This window comes from Argiope bruennichi, chromosome 4, assembly GCF_947563725.1.
Source record: "Argiope bruennichi chromosome 4, qqArgBrue1.1, whole genome shotgun sequence".
Lineage (NCBI taxonomy): Eukaryota > Metazoa > Arthropoda > Arachnida > Araneae > Araneidae > Argiope > Argiope bruennichi.
Window position 1 is genome coordinate 78,140,991 of NC_079154.1, and position 21,270 is coordinate 78,162,260.

The 21,270-nt window shown below is 27.3% G+C and overlaps 1 protein-coding gene across 1 annotated transcript in view; it reads right to left on the reverse strand.

Moving 5' to 3' along the window:
• LOC129966930 (transcription factor LBX2-like) overlaps window positions 1-20,552 on the reverse strand; it is a 109,377-nt gene extending 88,825 nt beyond the window's left edge. Inside the window, exon 1 of the mRNA XM_056081545.1 lies at window positions 19,300-20,552. Coding sequence (XP_055937520.1) covers window positions 19,300-19,852 — 553 coding nt within the window. The 5' untranslated portion in view covers window positions 19,853-20,552. The remainder of the gene's footprint in view (window positions 1-19,299) is intronic.
• Window positions 20,553-21,270: the final 718 nt, after the last annotated feature.

Sequence of the window (21,270 nt, forward strand, 5' to 3'; positions counted from 1 at the left end):
TAATGATGCGAGAATAACTTCGCATTCGATGTTGAATTTTCAAAAGTCAGCAAAAGTACTTTTTTTTATCCTCATTGTGGTTTTTTTTTTTTTAATAGTATCGAAAATAGCTTAGAATATGGGATTGCTCTGTTAAGCATATTAAACATTTGTTTGAGAAAAATAATGCTTTCTAAATTTAAGCCTGTTTTGCTGAATATTCAGGTTTGATGATTGTGTGGTATCTATATAAATAAAATAATAAATGTATTTTTATAATGATTATGTAATTTTTATAAAAACTTTTTTAATGATGTTTCAGTTTAAAGATGCTTCATGACGGGAAAAAAACTCACGACAAGCAACTTTATAATTATTAATCAATAATATTATTAAAATTTGACATAAGCAATAATGTTCGAGTAAATATAAATCAATTTTTGTTTTAGAATTTTTTAAAAAATTTCTTTACATATCAGAAAATTTTCCAGAAAACTATTTTCTTACGTTGAAATGTAAAAAAATTCACATTATTATTTTTTAAATTAATGGTTGATTTGAGTCATTTATTAAAAACATTGGCTCTTTGAGGTGATTTTTTAAATCCTATTTTGATTTTTATAAATGACAATTTTCTAACAGTAGATATCTAATGATCTAATTTAATATTTTATGCGCTATATAATATTTATACGTTTTTGTACTTGAGAGCACGTCATTAGGAATTCAATATGTTCCATGAGAATCAAAAATAGAATATGAATCTTACTTTATTATTAAATGAGTTGCTATCAATGTTGACATTGAATAGAATTTAATATAAATAATTGTATATGAATATAATTCATTATAAAAAATGATTACATATTTTCTTTCATTTTTTTATTGAAAGGTTTTAGCTTTATGTAATTGACAATAATTTCTATCCTATGTATTAATCGAAGTTCTTTTCATGATCTAAAATCATTTTTCAAAACTCTTATGAGGTGGCAGATTCATATCAAATATTTCTCAAAGAATAAGTGATGAGTAACCTCAAACTTGATTAATATTATGATAATGTTTGACAATTACTTTAATTATATACTCCCAATTTTTGATTATAATTAAATTTAAAATTTTAGCAATGAAATGTGTAACATAATGTAATCTATTTTAATGTACTTTATTTTTTTCAATAAACAAACCAAATATTGAACTCGTTTCAAAACTTGAAAAGGAACCTGTTGTGGAAAAAATTACGATATATTTTTTGAAAAATATTTGAAAATGACCTGTAAGAATAAGAATATAATAAATAATACTTTGCTCAACGAATTCAATTGGTTTTTCTCATATAAATAGATAATATGTCCCTTTCACCCCCTGAAACGAAATATCTTCATGCCATTGTCTTCTTGGAAACAAATATCTTTCGGAATATGAAACAAAAATGTAATTATTTTTATTTATTCGATGTAAAATGTATGCAGCAAAATATTTTTGACAATGACAGTTTTCGAAGTTTTCAGATTCATTGAGAAATTTCGAATATGAGGGGAAATTTAAAATATGAACAATAAACCTCCAACAAGGGGAAAAGACAATTTTAAATTGCTTTTGAATTTAGAATTCGTTAGGGAAAAAGAAAATCTGTAAGGGGGTTTTTTTCACATTTTTTTTTATTGATTAAATGGAAAAACCTTTGCGGTCAAGAGCTAATTTTAGTAAATGTAGCATGTTATTTTTGTTTTTCATTGATTGAACTGAATGGAAAAAAAGTGCAAATTATTACTAAGATTTCTTTTAAAACAGCATGGAAAATAAATATAATCAGAAAGAGAAACCTGTTTACTATTTAATAAAATATATCTCTCCTAATTATCTATTAAACTTTTCTGACCTTTCGTCCGGTATATTCGGCAACACAATGGTTCTATTTATTTACTAACTCTTGCTACCTTTGACAATCAGTTAGTTCACTCGTAATATTGACTTTCCTGGCTAAGATTCTAATTATTAAAAATTTCTCCTTGTTATTTCATAAAATAGGAAAATATGAATTTAATGGAGTCAATTTAGTAAAAATTACTGTGAGTACAAAATGAGTTAAGGTTTAATAAGATGTCACTTTATTTTAACTTTAATATTGGTAAAGCATATTAATCAATAGATTAACGGAACAATGAAATTTATTTTGAGTTTTGTCTCAACAATAAAAATTTTGTTTCTGAGTATGCATCAAATTGCATTTAAAAAATTAAAAATTATTAAAAAGATAAAAGTTGTGAAGAAATGAAATTGGTATTATTAAAAAGGCTATTTTTTAAGTTGTAAGAGAATGGAAAAATCATATTTGTGGGATAAAATTTTTTAAAGTTACAGTTTAGACATCATAAACTTTCTTAAATTCTAATTTTTGATATAGAATTTAATATTTAATTTAAATTTTGGTCTTTGAAAAGTTGACAGTTTACTTTGAAAAATGTGCATCATACTTTCATATTTATGCATATAGTTGTTGGTTCTATTTCTTTTTCTTATTTATTTTAATTTTTTGTATTATTAAGTTGTATTATTAAGTAAGTTTCGCAAGAAATTATTGCTTTAAAAAAAGTCATCATTTCATTTATTTAGTTTCCCCAAAACATGGATTATTTTTCGCAAAAATGAATTCTGTTTTTAAATTTATTATTTGTATTTAATCTTTTCTTTTACCACATAAAATGCTTGCATCCTATTTTATTATATTTTTCACAAATTTTGTACAATAAATTTTGTGAGAGGATTCATTTGCTGTTAATACGAAAATTTGATTAAAAATGGGTGCCTAGAGATCTCCTGGAATTTGGAAACAGTTCCATCCATATTTCTAACAAATTGGAAAAAGGAGTTTGTTTTCAATTGCAAAGATTTGCTAAAATTATAATTTCTCGATCTCTTATAATATTTTCCCCTCTGGTTGCCTTTATATAAATTTCCAGAATATCTAACATCTAATGGTTTTTTAATTTTTCATCTATCTACAAATTAAAAAAATTATAAGATGCTCTTTATAGTAGCACATATTGTACTGACATTTTCACTCAAATATCTCTAAATTCTGCTTGAAAAGATAATTTTTTTTCTATAACGATTATCTAACAAATATACCAAATTTCAATATCTTATAACATATGGATTCGTATAGATCCACCACTTAGATAATAGGATAGAAAAATTCTTTTGAAAAAAGAGGCACAGATTGTTATGCATATCCCTTAATGTATTTCAAAAAATCACATATTTTTTCAAAATTTTAAATTTTTAGAAAGACCGCCATTTATTTATTGCTTTTTTTTGTCTTGCGTTTTTTCAAATATCAGTTATGACTGACAGCATTAAAAAAAATGTGAGATCATATAAGATTTTTATATCAGAAACTTGATTTGTATGAAAAATACGAAACAAAAGTATCTAGAATAAATTTTTGTGTAATTGCTTTTAGTTTCACAAATATGCCTTTAAATTTTTCAGCAAAGGAAAGGTGTTAAATTAAAAATTGTAAGACATTTAAGCTTAAGACTAAATTTTGTAAACATGACAGAAATACTAAAGAAAACAGTTCCATGTGAATTCCTTTGGAGAAAGAATAAATATCAAAGGAAAATAGTTTATCTTATTTTATAACTAATCTCATAACGCTATTAAGCAAAAAATATTTTCTTATAATATTAAAATTCACTTTAGCAAAAATATCTATTACATTCTTTTGTTTTTTGTTTTGTAATAAAATTCAGTTTTGTACGCAAATATGTTCAGCAATTAAAAGAAAAGAAAGTAAAAAAGTAAAGCATTTAAAGAATATTAGTTATTGTCAGATCAAAATTCGAAATTGTAGAAATATATACTTTTAGTAAAAAGTAGGAAAAAAAGCTGAAAATATATTGTCAAAATATTTTTAAAAAATTAAAATTTAATTAAAAATATAAATATTAACAAGATTTGGATTGATTGTAATTTTTTTTTGCCAAGTCCTATTTTTGCCGAGACAACTGTAATAAGTAAAATAATAATAATGATAATAAAAAACATTTAAAATAGATAAAAAGAACCAGCTATGAATAAATGAAAGATTCTAAAATATTTATTAACACTTATTATATAAAATGATAACTTAATATAGTTAAAAAAAGATTTAAAGAACAATGTATCTATTATACCTACATTTTATGCTCTTTTGCAATATGCAATAATTTGTTTTTTAAATATTTAATGCGGAAATTTCGAAAATAGACAAAAGTGAACTTTCTATTTCAGAGATTAATCACTTTAATTTTCGAAATAACATCAATTTGCAAAAGTTAGCCATTCTCCCAAATTTCTGTGATTAAAAAAATTGCTTAAACAAAGTGGATTTTTTTTTCTACTTTGAGAATGAAAATGAGATCAACTTCAAAGTGAGAAAATGTTTAGTGATTTTCTTTTTTGCAGCTCATTTCATTAAGAAGCAATATAACGTTTACAAAATGAGTCGCCTGATGATTTTCAGTTCGGCTCATAGTTTGTTTCCGAAAGTCGCTAAATTATATATCTTCTGTTAAATGAGAAGTAGGTTGGAGTCAAATAACAGCCGATTTTGTTTCATTTTCTTCCCTATTTGTTTATCCTGGAGTAATAAAGGCAATTTAGCCCTCTTTCTGTGAGAAAGGATGATGTAAAACTAGCACAAGGTAGCAAAATATTCTAAACCAGATTGAATCTTCGAGAAATAATTATCTCAGCGGAAGAGCTCTTTTCGTGAATATATTTGTTTTATGTCAGAGAAGATTTTCTGTTTTGGCAACAAACGAAGGGGTTGTTTTTTTTTTTAAATCAAAAATGAGCTTAGTGGAAGCTTTTGAGTTATTAGGTTAACTGTTGGATATTTTTAAGATAATTAAATACGTTTACAAGTTTTACAACCAATGGGTATTCGATTCTCAATTTTTTTTCCATATAATTACACATTATAGCATTTTTGTTTCGTACTGCAATGAAGCGAACTGAATATGCATTTTGAATTTGTTTAGTTAAAAATTTAAATCATATTTGTGAAGACAAAAGTCACCACTTTCAAATGCGCACGAATGTAATTATCAGCGTATATAATTTATAATTTTATATATATATTTACAATTCTATATACCCATTCTTATATATACCATACCATATACCTTGATATATCCATTATATATCAAGATATTCATATACCCATTTTCAAATTTCATCTATTTAGTTCATTGTATTTTTCAGTTATAATGCATATCAACAGGCATATAAGTAAGCCCTTTGGCGGATTTTATTCCAAGATTTGATGAAAATCTATCTACAAGATTTTTTTGGACTACGTATCAAATTTCAATTTTCTAGCTGACTGAATTTTTGAGTTATTAGGTTAACGGACAGATTTAGTTACAATAGTTTCTGATTCAGGAAAGCATAATACTTTTTATCAAGATTTCGAGGTTATAATTATACACTCTGTTTTCGAGAATGTAAAAAAGAGAATGGGTAATCATATTTTATATTTCTCTTAAACTCTACAGAAATTATTTAATTACAAGCAGTAATTTGCTGAAATTATTAACTATCATTTTATATATATTCATATTTAACTATCCTTCTATTCCAAAAGTCCAATGCAAAAGGTTTTTGTTAATGCATCATAAAAATAAAAATATAGTGAAATATATAATAATATATTTCACTAAAAAAATATATTTCGCTAATACATGAAAACAAACATATATATAAATGTATTCAATCTTAGCTTGATATCTTTGAAGAAAAAAAACATTAATATAATGAGATATATTTCAATAATTATCTTTAAATAGTTATCCTCGTGCTTTAACCTGATCGATTATTAACTTATTCTTTTCGTTACGGTTGTTCTTTAATGACTTCCATGCTAAAGAAATGTGCATACATGTTTGTTAGAATACGTCATTTGTAAGATTATCATTTTAAACCCATTTGTCAAAAATTAAGCAAAAGATTAAAGTATTGTTTCATGAAATGAATAACTGATTTATGTCCAGAAAGGTTTGGAATAGCTTTCGGAATAACTTTAGAAACTTAGAATAGCTTTTATAATTTACTTTAGGATTTGGAATAGCTCAGAATTATAACATTATCAATATATAAATGAAATCTCTTTTTATATTTTTAAAAAATCGATAAAAATATTACAAATATTATGTCCCAATATTTTTAATTTGTACATAAATATAGTAACTAATAAGATGCTATCTTGAATTCATGTTTACATATACAAATTGAAACAAGCCATTTTAAATGCTTTCAATTCAATATTGTATTTTAGAAATGAATAGTAACATTTTGAAAATGGTGCAGTATCAACAAAATGGAAGTATTACTGAGATTTTTTAATAATTTTAAACAGTTTCGTGAAAAAATTTTTTTAAAAACTATCATGGTGTGAACTTGATTAAGTTTTCAGTATATCAATTCGGTAAACTTAAAACTTGATCTATTTCGAATCAAATTTAATCGTAAATTGTGGTGGAAACTCTTTCAAGAATTAAATACTTTCAAGACAGAATTAAAATCCCAAATGCAATGCAAAATTTTAAATAAAAATATCTACGCTTTTCTCAAAATGTGAAGTTTTTGAAATGGTTGAAATGTCAGCTTTACTGATGTAGATAATAAGCATGGGGTTGTCAAAAGAGGCAACAACTTTTTATCAGCCTTTTATAAGATCATGATTCAAAGGATCAAGGCAATTTGATAGCATCAAGTGGCTCAGCATGCTAAATTATTAAAATAGAGGGAAGTGGTGAATCGGTTTTATATGTAATCTAAAGTGTGCGGCATTTAAATTAATCCCATTTTAATAAAAAAAAGTCATTAACTTTTTTAAATTTCCAGATATATGGCAATTTAAATTATTAATGCACCATGCTTAATGTATCTTTTTATTAATAATGAATATTTAATTTTTACAGAGAAAAAAAAGAGTATCTCTGCTTTATGAAAGTTACAACTGAGATTTATTTCTTTTTAGATTTATCTAAATTTCATTTTTTTTTACAATGTCAATAAGAACACCTATGAATTGCCTTTTTACAAATCTTTCAAAGGAAGGAAACAATGAGTATAACGAGTGTTGCTTTATTTCTAATTAAAATGTCATTAATTTGATCCAAAAGTGTTTTTTAACCGATGCTCATAAAAATGAGATACAGGTGAATCAATGCAATAAGCTTACATAATCCTTTTTCACCTTCAATACTAATTAAAATTTGAATTGTCCAAAAGAACAAAGACGGAGTATAAAAATGTTATTACAATTGAAACTAACTGCGGTATTTGTATTGATTCAAAAGTGAATCTTTAAAAGAGTACGGCAAATGCTATTGCAATTGAAACTAAATGGATATTTGTATTGATTCAAATTTGAAAAAATACAAATTCAAATACTTCAATGCAAAGTTTTTAAATCATGATTTTTTGTGTTATTATTTCATTTTTTCAAAAAAAGTCATACAAAAAGAAAAGAGTGTAGCAAGTGTTTATGCATTATAAACAACACTGGGATTTAGTTGCTGGTACAAAGAGTTTTTTAAATCGATTTCCGTACAAAACTGTTTCAGTGAAGGTGTGTAATGATTCAGCAAGAAGTGAATCAACACAATGTTCTTAAACAGTTACTTTTTAGAATTTAACCAATGATTATTTGCCAAATCCATCAAAAGAAGCGAAAAAGAGTGTCACAAATATTGCTGAATTCAATGACTACCAAATCACGCAAAAACATAATTCTCTTAATATGCCGAGACAGAAATGAAAGGCGGCCTGACAGCAAACAATCAGCAGCTGTTTAACTCCATTAAAAGAGCCGATGAGGAGAAGTGTGGGATCAAACAATAAACTTAATGACTGGAAACGAGCGAACTCTGTCATAGACGGAGGAGTATCTCAACTTCAATCTCAGATGTCACGACATATTTGCCCACGCTGGCACGCTTTCCTGATTTGCATATATTTTGGAAAAAAAAGGAAAGCGTCTTTGTTGTTTTTAGTCCACCCTCAAAGAATATCTTTCACAAAGTAAACAGAGGTAATAGGGAAAAACCGTTTGAGCTTTTGACCCTATTGTTTTGTTCCCGCATTAAGCTTGAAAAGACATTTCGCCTTGTTATTTTTGTGTCATTTTCTTTATTTTAGAGGCTCGAGTCATTAATTTTATTAAAAATAGCTCATTTCAAAAGTTATTGGTTTTATGTGTTGACTCAATTTCTTCTATGCTCAGATTACCTTCAAAGTTCAAGCTATCTACTCAAGTGAATCGACATGATGCTTAATTATAAGTCAACACCCAAAAAGCAGATAATCGCACCTTTTGACAATAAACATTATTACAAATAATGTTAACCCTTTAGAAATTCTTAGAAATAATGATTTCACATTTATCTGCCGAATGAATTCGCAGCAAAGAAAACATTAACTCAGGTTAATAATTTTAGTTTTTATACTTAGCCAAGAAATTCAAAAAATAAGGCTTATTAAAAACACAATAAAATTTAAAATTTATAAACAAATTTTTGCAGTTTTTCATCATTAATAAGTTTTATAGCTAAACTAAAATAACCAAGATTACCGCCTTAATTTAATAAGATTATTTTTATCTTATTATTATTTATTTTATTTTATTATTATTCCTTTTCATATATGAATAAAGTTTAATTCGTTGTTAAATATTAGCAAAATACGAACTTTTCGTTTGGAAACAGTAAATCGGTTTTAAATGTGAAGTAAATAAAAACTCAACTTCAAATAATGTTATCAAATGCGGCTTGATATTAAAATATAGTTGGAATTTGCAACAAATATCTTAAATATTGATTTTTTATATTAAAATTTTACTTCAATAATTAAAAAAATAAAAGAAATTTATTAATACATTATTATAAAATTATTTGTATAATACAAAAAAATGGTGGTGAAATTTAAATAGCGGGAGAACAAACTAAAAATTAACCAGAAAATTCTTACAGAAATTAATTTATAATAGTTTTGAGATGAGTGGAATTTTAAAATGATACAGGTATTTGTTTAAAATAAACAAAAAGGAAGCATTACTACGCATTTTTGGCAATTATTCAGCAATAAAAAAAGTATAATTCTCCTTTATAAACATGCTTATGCTTACCATTTTGCATCATTTGCTGAAATTCTGATTGACAAATTTCTTTGAATTTTTAGTTTATACCTAGGATATCCAATTCGCGACACATAAGCTATATTCGTTGCAACTAGCATGACAATAAGTAACAAAGTTTTTAATAAAAATTTAATCACTTAATTTTCAGTATTCCTTATTTTATTTAATATTTAAAAAACTGGCAGCAACTTTCAGTAATGACCGATTACATGTATATATTATGGGATCGATAGTGGTAAGGTTTAGAGATTTGAAATTCCCCACTATTTCTTCAAATATATGGAGAAAATGAGATTTAATATTATCCAAATTTGAAGACAAAATTCAATAAAGTTGCTATGTCTGACTTTAGCAAATGTTAATTACCCTTCTCATATGGAATTTCTTAACGATGTTCGCAACAACAAATACTCAACAAACGCTATGTTTCTTATAAATTCCAGAATGGCTCGAATTCTTCTTACAACAGTTTTGAAATTAATCACGGTGGACCAAATATCCCTCAAGTTTGAAAATAAAGTTCCAGAAAAAATAATGTCGTCTTGGAGAGCTAGGAGCTTGCCTTTGTTTTTTCTTTATTTTGTATTTTCAAAATAAACTAATGACTGAATAAAACCTGTAGGTTTATTCAGGCTACATAAATTTGTACATTGTTTTTTTCACCCATGGGCGTACTTAAATTTGACATCAAATGTTTGGGAAGGAAACGAGATCATGAAAGCATATAACTCGAGCATAATCTTTATCTAATAATTTTTTTAATGTTTGTCCACAGATATATGTATGCATGTGCAGGTAATGCACATTTTCTCAGTAAAAAAGTTGTCCACATAAATTATAAGGATTTTATATATCAGAGTGTTTTTTATTTGGTATATACCTAAAAAAACTATTTAACAATATTTAATTAAAGTTTTATTGAATATGTATAGATTTTAAAGAGTTTTCAAGAGAAATGAAAAAATTTGTATCAAAATATGGCAACCCATCATTAAGAACTCACCAGAAATTATGTAATTAACCCCAATTTTCAAATACTAAGATCCGATGAAGAATTAGTTGTACCAGTAGTTAACAAATACGTCTTACTCAATTTTCATTCTTGCAATTTATGCAATTAAAAAAAATGAGAACAAATTATATATCAGCAATCAGAACTGTCTAATAATAACGTCCATTAACTAGACAAATATTATACCAACGCAACTCTCTCTCAGTTTTAACTTCTTACTGTTGATATAATCATGTTATTATGACCATGAGAAAATTCTTATGATTAAAAGAAGACTTTTATTTAAAAAAATTACTTCGATTGAAAAAAACAATAATTTTATTAGACCAAAATTATTTTTTGTTATAACAACAAATGATATTTTAATGACAAGTAAATTTCTATCCATATACAATAATTAATTATTGTGGCATCTGGAGAGATGTATTCACATTTTTAATAAAAAAATGACATTTGTCACTTACAGTGGAAAAAGGAATCACTTTTCAGGAATTAAATATGTACGCCGCATATGTCAAAAATTTAGATCTATATAAACTCTATGAACAAGAGATATAAACAATCAAGTTGATTTTTTCTTTATATTCTTTCACTTTTATCTATAAAAACTCCCCAAAAAAGGATTCTTTAGAAAATTACAGTTTTTAAATTTTATGTTGCAGAAATGGTGCAGTTTTTAAATTTTAAAATAACACGCATTATCATTTCTAGAACTACAATAACAGAATCAAATGCGCTTGTCAAAATAGGTTTTTTTTTTTTTTTACAATACAAATTTTCTTATTAAATCTCAGTTTTAAAAGATATGGACAACCAAGCACTCCTTTTTTAGGAAATCTTTAGTTATTTTCTTTAGAAATGGACAAGGAAAACATGTGTATTAAATATATTTAGTTTGATTCCTATTCCCTAATATTCCTATTGTTTTATTACTTACAAAAATGATGTTCCGAAAAGTTAAATACAGACAACTTTTTTTAAATTTGTTTTCCTTGTTTCCTAGAAAGGATAAGGAAGATTTTTAAATTTAGATATGCTGGAAAAGAAATCAGTGGAAACTTGTTTTAAAAACTCTGTATTTATAAAAAAGATGCGTTCATGTTTGTTCAAAGTTTTATAGTTTCACCGTATTGATGATGTAATAATCAATTCTAGTTTATATCAATTATATAAAAATACATTAATCAAGGAAGAAATCGTTCTCGTTTGCTTCCATAATGTAGTGTATTTTATGTTTAAATTTATTAAAATCAAGAATGAGGTTTTCATCTTTCTCGCTAATCGATTAAGTTCGAATATTTAGAAATTCTACACATTTTGTGTAGAATTACACAAAAAAATGTGTAAATTAATTCATTGATCAAACTGAGTAGATTACAATTCCTGTACCAACGCTTCTGTACACATGAATAGACAAATGCATAGATAATCTACTGACTGATGAGTTTGGTCTAAGACTAAGCATAAATATACAATTTTGTAAGCATAAGCCGAATTCTCACCATTTAGCTGGTTGCTTGTAAAAAATATAATATATCTGGAAATAAATAATGATTCCAAAACATTAAAATAAACTATGCTTTGTTTTTCTGACATGAATTTCCACGAAATCTGCACAGGACTAGCTCTGTAATTTTTTATTTCGGAAATTCAGCTAAAAAAATAAACGCTTAATCTTACTAAAATGCATTTAATTTTCCGTCCGATGTACATTATGACCGATATGTATGTAAAATATAAACATTTTTTAAAAACGTAAAGCCTTTTAAAAATAATCTGAGAATGCGACATGAAACAAATACAATTTTAAAAGGAGGGAAAAAAAAAAAAAAATCGACAATTTCTTTAAATACAGCTTGAAAAATTTGATGAACTGTTTTAGAATGAATTCTGTGATTAGAATTCATTAAAATTCATTCAATAAAAAAGAATCTAGAATGATTTTTTTTTAAATTGAAATCGGTAATTTGTTAGTTTGAATGTTTAAAAAACTAATGATAATTTTTTAAAAATTTTTAAGTGATTACAAACTTTAAAAGAGTAAATGTTTATTATAATGAAATATGAATAGAAGCAAATATACCAAATTTTAAACTTTTGTATAAATTGAATTTTTGTTATTATTGAATTCATTTTTTCAGAAATAAACATCTATTAATATCTTCTATTATTTCCTATCTTCTATTATATTTTATATCTTCTATTTATTATCTATTATTTCTTTCTGTCTGATTTGATATTTTTAAAATTAGAAGCATTTAAAAAAGTTTTTCAGTCGCGCTCAATATTGCAAAAAAAAATTATTCTTAACCAATGCAATACAATCTGCAAGAAGAAAAATACACCTAATGATTGTTGAATCTCAAAAATCTACAAATTAGTTTCATTCATGTTTTGAAAAAACATGTTGACAACCCTCATTTGCGGATTAATTCCATTTGTTCTTGGCTCCAAACTATCAGATATGATTCATTCCTACAAACTTATTTTCTGCTTATTATTCTTTTCATGTCTTTGAAATAGTCAAGACAGATGTTGTATTTTAATCCGAATTGCAGCTGTTATGATTAGAATTACCGAATACGAAAACACACAAACAAGCATTGTTCCGAGCTTACTATTTTAGAATCCCTCGAAATGAATACGCACGCAAACAAATATGTCATTACCCTTATGTTTGAAATCGGAAAATAGCAGACGATAGTTAATCCTTTCTCTAACGATCTTTGGATTCGTAAGCAATAAAATATCGAATCAATCGTTCGTGAACATAGCACGAAAAATTGTCACAATTTCATCAGAAAAAAATAAATAATGTGTCTAAACTGACAAGGATGGCCGATTCAGGTTTGTCGTTTTATTTATTCTACTAAGTTCAGGTAAATAAAAACGCAAAAAAATCAGTTCAACAAAATCATCAGTTACAGTCGGGATTTCATTTGATGCATGACATCACAAGACTATTAAGTTAATAAATCGAATTCATTCTATAAATGAGTTTGAGATAAATACAAGCTTTTATTCAAATCGATATCTTTTCCCAAGCAATTTAGTGACTTTTAAACTTACGTAAAACCGTCTGAAATTCCAAATAATAATTATATCAATAATAAAAGAGACTAAAAAAAGGCTTCAATAATTGCTTTTTTGTTTATCAAATATATATATATATATATATATATATATATATATATATTAGAATACTAACTATGGCTTTTAGATTTTCTATTTCTAATTCCATTTTGCTTTTAAAAAAAACAACTTTGAATTCTCATTTTTATTTGGCATTTTATTGTATCTCTAAGCAAAGATTTGTATTGGATAATAATACACGTCTTTGTATGTTAAACTAATTTTAAACAAACAGTACACCTTTAATGCAGTTATTTCTATTTCTAGCGTGGTGCCTAATTTAAGACGATTTTTTAAATTACTACTTTTCCCATTGTATTGTAATAGAGTAGCAAAATACGTGTCGCCAATATTTCCGATTCCTAACTTGAAGTTAGAAACAGTAGAAAAAACCGTTGAAAAGATTTTATACATAGCCTTATAATGGAATTGGTAAAATATATTTTTTATTATTTTATACGGTAAATTGATATAAACTCATTAAAATCTTATTTTATAATACACTAGCTGACGCCCGGCGTTTCTATAGGATAAAATGCCTTTTTTTCCCTTTTAATATTTTGACGTAAAAATATACTTTTATTTAAACTAGTGTAATGCATAAATTCTATCATCGCCCCCAACATTTTAAAAATTAAAATGGGAATATCACTTCTTCTATGTGATGCTCGAATGTCTTCAAAAGAATCTTTTTCCCCCGTATGTGATGATCAGTTTTTGCAGAAGATTTCATGATTTAAATTATGTAAAAAATTAAACTTGATTTAAATTTCTTATTCATATTAATTGTGTTTTCATTTAATAAGAAAAGCAGCCGCAATCTTTTCGGCGCATGAAAGCAGATATTTTAATTAATAAGAAATAACAGCTTTATTAATTGCCCCTTAACTTTTATAAAAATAGTTCAGGTGCTTCTCGGTGCTTGCGAGCAAAATTTGAAGTATCCATTGAATAATTTGAGTTCTATAGCATATCAATTTTGTATAAATTTTCACTAATATTTATGCAGCCTATCTTGAACTGCAGACATGCATCTAAATGCTGAAATCATAATAAGAACGATTTCATTTTGTATAAATTTTATTATACATGGTATGCTTCGCGTTGTCTTAGAAGAAATTAGCTTTTTAAAAAAAAATATTTTCGAAAGTTAAATTCAATTTACAATATTGAGGGAATAGTAACTTCAGAATAGAAGCAGGGAAGTCTTAAAATTCATTGCCACGAAATCATTTATAATTTCTTTCCTATAACATGATTAAATTCGAAAAAGAATGAAAGAAAAACATTTAAATATTCTCTCGCACGTTTTAAAAGAATTTTTAACTGATTAGTTTATAAAAGAAATAATAAATTACTTTTTATTGGATTTATTACTTTATACTTCAAATTTTTTGTAAACAATTCATAGGTTTTAAATTTTTTATGAAGCAATAAAGAAAGTATGTCAAAGAAATTCTTGCTACAAGCATAAATACTTGTTAAAACTAGAATTTCGTTTTTATAGTTACAGTAGTACCTACAGTGTTATCAGTTTTGAAAAAACGAAAAGAACGTATCTAAATTAACTACTTTATTTTTTAAAAAACTCAGTTAAAATGTAAAATTCAGAATTCACTTTATGGGCATTTATTAATCTTAATTAAAAATATATTCTTAATATTTTCATCAACCTTTGAAAAAATTATAAATGTAGTTCATAAACTAAAAAAATTCAGTTACCAGAAAAGAACAATAGAGATAATATTAAGATAAGTTTTTGAAATTACCTTTCATTTCGTACAAAATTATTAGCATTCTTCATAAAAAAAATTATGGATTTCATGTGATTTTTTAAAATCAAAGATTAATTTTTCTAATAAAGTGCAATATGTTATTATTATAATTTTTATAAAGATATTGTTCAGACATAAAAAAAAAAGAAAAATTATGAAAGAATATTCATGCTTAACAAATCACGAATGAATTTAAAATCTTGCTGAAATAATTGCATATGATAATAAATTTAAACAAAACTTTGCATTTATGTAGGAATTTTCAGTTCATCTTAGTGAAATTATTTCTCGTAATTCAATGCATATCTCCACACAAATATATGTATATTTGTTTATTTTTATACGTTTTTTTGACATATTTATTTTAATCATTCCAAATACAAACCTAAAGTTTTATTTTTTAAAAAATACTGCGGCTTTGCTTTGCCTTTGTAAAGGAGAAGCTCGTAGATATCAAATTCACAGTTTCACAAAGTAAAATTATGTTTTGAACTAATTATTATATACAATATTTCCTTCTTAGCACTTTTAAAAAAAGTATAGTTGCAGATCTTACGCTCTGATAAGAAGTTCCAAAATTAGATTTCAAGAAAATGTATCATTAGAGATTTAAAAATACAGAAAATGCTCTACAAAAGTGCGTGGCTTTTTTCATTTCTTAATCTAGAAAACTATGTTCGGCAGTCTGACTGTCAGTTTAGAAATTTAATACTCCTCAAGAAATAACTTAGTGATATTACAAAATGTGCATTATAATAAATTAAACTTAAGTGAGCATTTTTCTTTTTGATAAAACTGTCTCTAAAATGAATGATAGAGTGAATTTAGATCTTTGGCAAATGCAACCAAGATTTTAGATCTTATCAGTCTTATTTTTGAACATGATTCCAAAATGTATGTTACTTTTCTTTATTTAATTCTTGACATCTCTTTGAAATTAATGAATTGAAATTTCAAGATAATTCACGAGTTCAGAAACTTGGTAACACTGAATATGCTGAGATAACACTGAATATGCTGAAACACTGGAAATGCTGAGATAAAATAATAATAATGAAATAATATTACGAAACGTACTCCTTAATAATAGAGGACCTTATTAAACATTTCGTTTCAATTTTAGGCATGGGAACTTAAACAAGCTTTAAACTTTAGTATTCTGAACATTTTTGTCACTTCATAATTCAAAAGAATGAAACTTGAGGAATTATTTTATATGTTACTTTTCTTAGAAGAAAAAAAAAATATGTTTAGCACAATGAATTCTCGAGGATTTTAATTGATTCAGAGAAATCCTCTTTTAGAAAATGAAATAAAATAAAATAATTTAGCTCTACATTTTTTAATAAATATAAGAAACTTTTCAAATCAGTAAATTTAAAAGTTTCCATTTCCATCTCAAGAGCAGAATCTTGAATAAGCTCAAAATTTTAGTAATCTGAACATTCATTGTCAATTTATAACACATAGAAATCCAATTCTATAAAAATTACAAATGAAAAAAATCATTTTATTTTATCATTTAAAATAGTAACTTTTGTTATCAATAATATTATAACTCATACAAGGGTCACTTAAATGAGGCATTACATTATAAACTGAGAAAATAGTTTAATGAGATTTTATAAGTAAAACCTCCCCGGCTTATACCATGCGAATATTTGTTAAGGAAATAAAGCTTCTGAACTTAGTTAAATTATTCTAATTTGTGATTCTGCTGTCGAAAAGTTTAAATACCTAACTTATTTTGTATGTTATATTTATATTTATTATGAAATGAAAATAAATCATGTTGTTAATTATATGATACATGGTTTTAATGTAGCTTTTCTCCCCTTCAAAAGTTCATTAAGCAGAGCCTTAACAAATACAAGTTCAAATTTTTCTGGAAATTTTTCATCTTCCACTCTTTGAAGAAAATTTTTGACGATACTACAGGAAGATAAATGTAATTGGAGACAGTAAATGTAGAAAGCAAATAATAGTTTAATAATAGTTTTCAGAGTTTGTTTTATTTCAGTACTTCCTTTCAAAATATAATAAGGAATTATTAACTTCTTTTAAAGACTGGATTTCCTTTTCGCTATATTTATTACTGAATATTTCAATTACTTAATTTAAAAGATCGTTTATTTGTTCAGTATATAAATACTGTTTGATATGTTTAGAAAGAGAATAAAAGGCCCTTATCGATTAATTAGTTATTTTCAGAAAATAATACTCAATATTACAATAAGCGTTTTGTAATAATGCCAATAAAAACCAATATATAACCAGATTATTTTAAGATTAATTGTGGAATCCTTGAATAAAATTACATTTCTGTACCCTAAGTTAATCTTGACAAATTTTGTATTCGAAAAAATTTCCTTTAAAGTTTTAAAGAAAGTTAGCCATTTTTTAGAAGCTTGAAAATTTTCCCTTCAAATTTGAACAAAACATTTTAACCTCAATGTATAAAATTTTCTTTCCGTAATATTTGAATCGGCTGATTGATATCAAAGAAAAACCATAATTTTGGTATGTTTCAGGATTTTAAGGACACTGAAAGTTTCAAGGTCTTGAACCTCATAGTTTATGTAAATTAATAAATAATTATAAGACAGTTGTAGTTTGTCCAAAATGAGGGAAGAAAGAGAATTTTTTTATCTGTACACATGAAAAAAATAAAAATATTGCTTATCAGCAGTTTTCTATTAAGAAATTTTCAGTTGCAGGAATTAAAATCTCTAAATATTCAATACGTGTTAAAACTTTTGCAACTATCTGAATAGTCTCCTTTGCAGTTGTGCACAATTCAGTTACACACACACACACACACACACACACACACACACACACACAAATTCTATTTGTTATTCAAATCTTTTTGTTACATAAATCGATCAATTATGATTATATTTTCTTTCAATATATAAATTAAGAAAGGAATAAAATAACAGAAATACTATCAATTTCAAATTTATTGTTTTTATCGCGAAACAATATTTACTGACAGTATATTGTCAGGAAAGAATTATATGGTGAATGAAATAGATATTACTTAATATTCTATGTTTTAGATATCTCAATCAACATCGATTTTTTTTCAACCTTGAAGACAATCAACCAACACTGCGAAATAATTTTATCTCAAATGCTGCATCGAAAAATTTCATGTATGCTTATAAACACACCGCCAGCCGCGTTTATAAACAAACAATAAAGGAATCTGAATGTTTCGCAAAAAAGTAAACAAAAAAGGATAAAAAGAGTATGAGTAGAGAATATGCAGTAACAAATAAATCATCTTATAATTCTTTTAACTAGATATAACTCATCGGAATCTAGATAATCGGATAATACAATTGTAAACAAACAGAAAACGAGATCAATCGTGTAACAAACTCTTTGTAAAAATGTAGATTACACTGGCGAACAGTTTATCACCTAGGGATCAAATAGTATAATTGGGATGTAAAGATTATCCTAGACATCTATATGCTAATAATTATAGATTTTATCATTAACGAAATATGAGAAAACAGATTCTTAAAGTGGGTTACTCTTTTCTCGAATTTTAAAACAAAGATTCTATATCGACAGCAATAAGTTATATGACAATGACACAACCAATTTTTATTTCTAGATGTGACTTTTCAGTAGTTGAGGTTAATATTAATTGTGCGAGAATTAGAAGAGAGAATTGTGATTAGACTACTAAAATTGTTATTTTTTAAATCTAGGTGAATGCAGCTTTTCAATCATTAGTATAAAATCGTTATTTCTTAATCAAGTAGTACAATTATTTCTTAAATTAATAACTTACAGAAGAAAAAAAATAAAATATTGCATCTGCGTATTCACTAATTTTTATTTTGCAAGTTATTTTATCTGTTTTTCAATTATTTTTTATGTGTTTACTTTCATTTGTTTATGCTTACTATATAAATAGCATTTTTAAACATTTTCAAAATAAGGAAGTGCTTTTGTTGTTTTAAATAACCTCCTTTAAGCACGATATATCGAAACAATAATGCGTATATTTAAAATAACAAAACTTCTTTTATAAACAGTGGACATGGAAGAAATTATAGTTCATTTGTTTTTTAACATAACAGTAGCTTGTAGATAGTTCATTTGCTTCTATTGAGTTTTAAACACGAACTTGAGCAGTATAGAGCTACTACAGCTGCATTCGCGGATAGAACAAGAAAAAAAATTGGTCTTACCTGCAGCTTTTTCGTTCGCTTCGAGTCCTTCGAAAGCCTTGCTGGTCATTTCGAACAGCGCATCCAGCGGCGACGCGTTAGGGTTAGCCACAGCAGGGCTTTCCGGCGAATCGCTCTCAGATCTCTCCGACCGAGAGTCATCGTCTGCCGAGCGGGGCCTTCGCCTAGACCCCGCGGAACTGTCCAGATCCCACGGTCGGACGATCCCCCGGACATCTGTGGACAGGGTCCGCTGGATGGACGCAGGTTTGTGGCTAAGAATGTCCTTGATGAAGAAAGAGCTGAGGGGTTTGCTGCTAGGGGCTGCCACGGGAACAGGTGGAGCACTTGGCCGGGATGGGGCCATGCACAGTTTTTTGATGGGTTTAAAGTATTCATCCTCTTCGGACCCCGCTTCGACATCGGAGGACACGAGGGGGTCATTTTCGGAGGGGACACTGGTCACATCAATGTCCACCTCTTCATTTCCGTCCTCCTTATCATCCGAGCCGGCCGGCATGGGTGAGGTCAGTTTTTCAGAAGACTGCGATTCGGAGTCTGTGTGAGTGGACATAGTTCAAAATTAGGAACTCTGGTACTACTAGAGTAGAATCAGTCCTGTAGACTTAGGTGTTAATTAGGCATTTAAAGGCGAATCACCAACGCCTTTCGTTGAAAATACTTTTTTACATAAATTTATTGCAGTAATTAGTATATCAACATTGCTTTTTAGTTTCGACTGTCTTCAATTTTTGATTTTCGCTACGACCTATGGCGATCTGTCATCACATTGCACACTATACCTGCAATGAATTGTCTCCAGAATTTTATTTTGCACAATTCTTTGGGGGGGGGGGAAATCTATGGAATGAAGTCTTTTCTGATATTTAGTTTTTATAGGAGATTCTAGGCGAATAATAAAAATTTTAAATGCTACTGGACACTGGTATCACAAATCTGAGTATAATTGCTCCATCAAACTTCTATGTTGACTGAAAACTGACGAGCAGGTAAGAGGAATCAGTGCGATCATCTTGACAATAGCGCCGGAAGGCAAATCAGTATATAAACAGTCACTGCTTTCTTAGATACACGTTCCTGAATGGCACTCTTTCAAAAACTCGTTGTGATACGTCACACATTTACGGCAAGCTGATGAAATATGGCGTTTAAACGCCGCTGCTGACTCGGCGAACGGCCAAGTAAGGACTTTGAGTGAGAGAACCAGTCTTCTCAAACCAGGGGGAAGAAAGCTGTTATCCTGGTTAGTCACATAATCACTCAGTCACTCAAAGAGGCTAACTGGGGTTTGACGGTTTGGATCCCGCCCCTTCCTCTCATACCAACCCATCAGGCACTGAGCTCCACCCAGTGAAGGTTGCTCCTGACCAATGGGAAACTAGGAGATGAATGATAGACGTTTGCATCAAACAAACCGACGGACCAAGGTGCGGTTTAATGTCTTTCGTGTGTAGCAGGGGGGATGAACTCAAAGGGGCATGCGCAGAAGAGTTGCATCACTGGTGTGATGAGGATTCTTGACGAGAAGATAGGAAAAAGGCAGTCTTTGAACTTTGAAAAATTAGAGGTTGCGTTCGTACGGGGAAACAGAGCGGTTGACATCCTGTTTACGTGTTGAGGAAAAAATGGGAGTGGTTTTCTTAATTACTTGGGTTGGAGAACTTCCGTCATGGAGGGAAAATCCTAAGTGTTGAGAGCCTTTGGAAATCAATTAGCAGAATTAATTGCTCTATTTTAATTAAGATTCAGATAAAATTTTGGGAAATGATATTAAAACTCATACAGAAAAGAAAGCAATTCAGATCAAATACAAGCTTCCTTTTCCATAATTTATCTATTTTAAAATTTTTACTGACATTATTCCAATAAAAAGCTATGCCCTCCCTGTCTCGCCCGGAGAAAAAAACAAGTATGCAGCCTTTTTCATGTTCTTCGTTTATCTTCATTTTCTTGATATTTTTTTTCGATGTA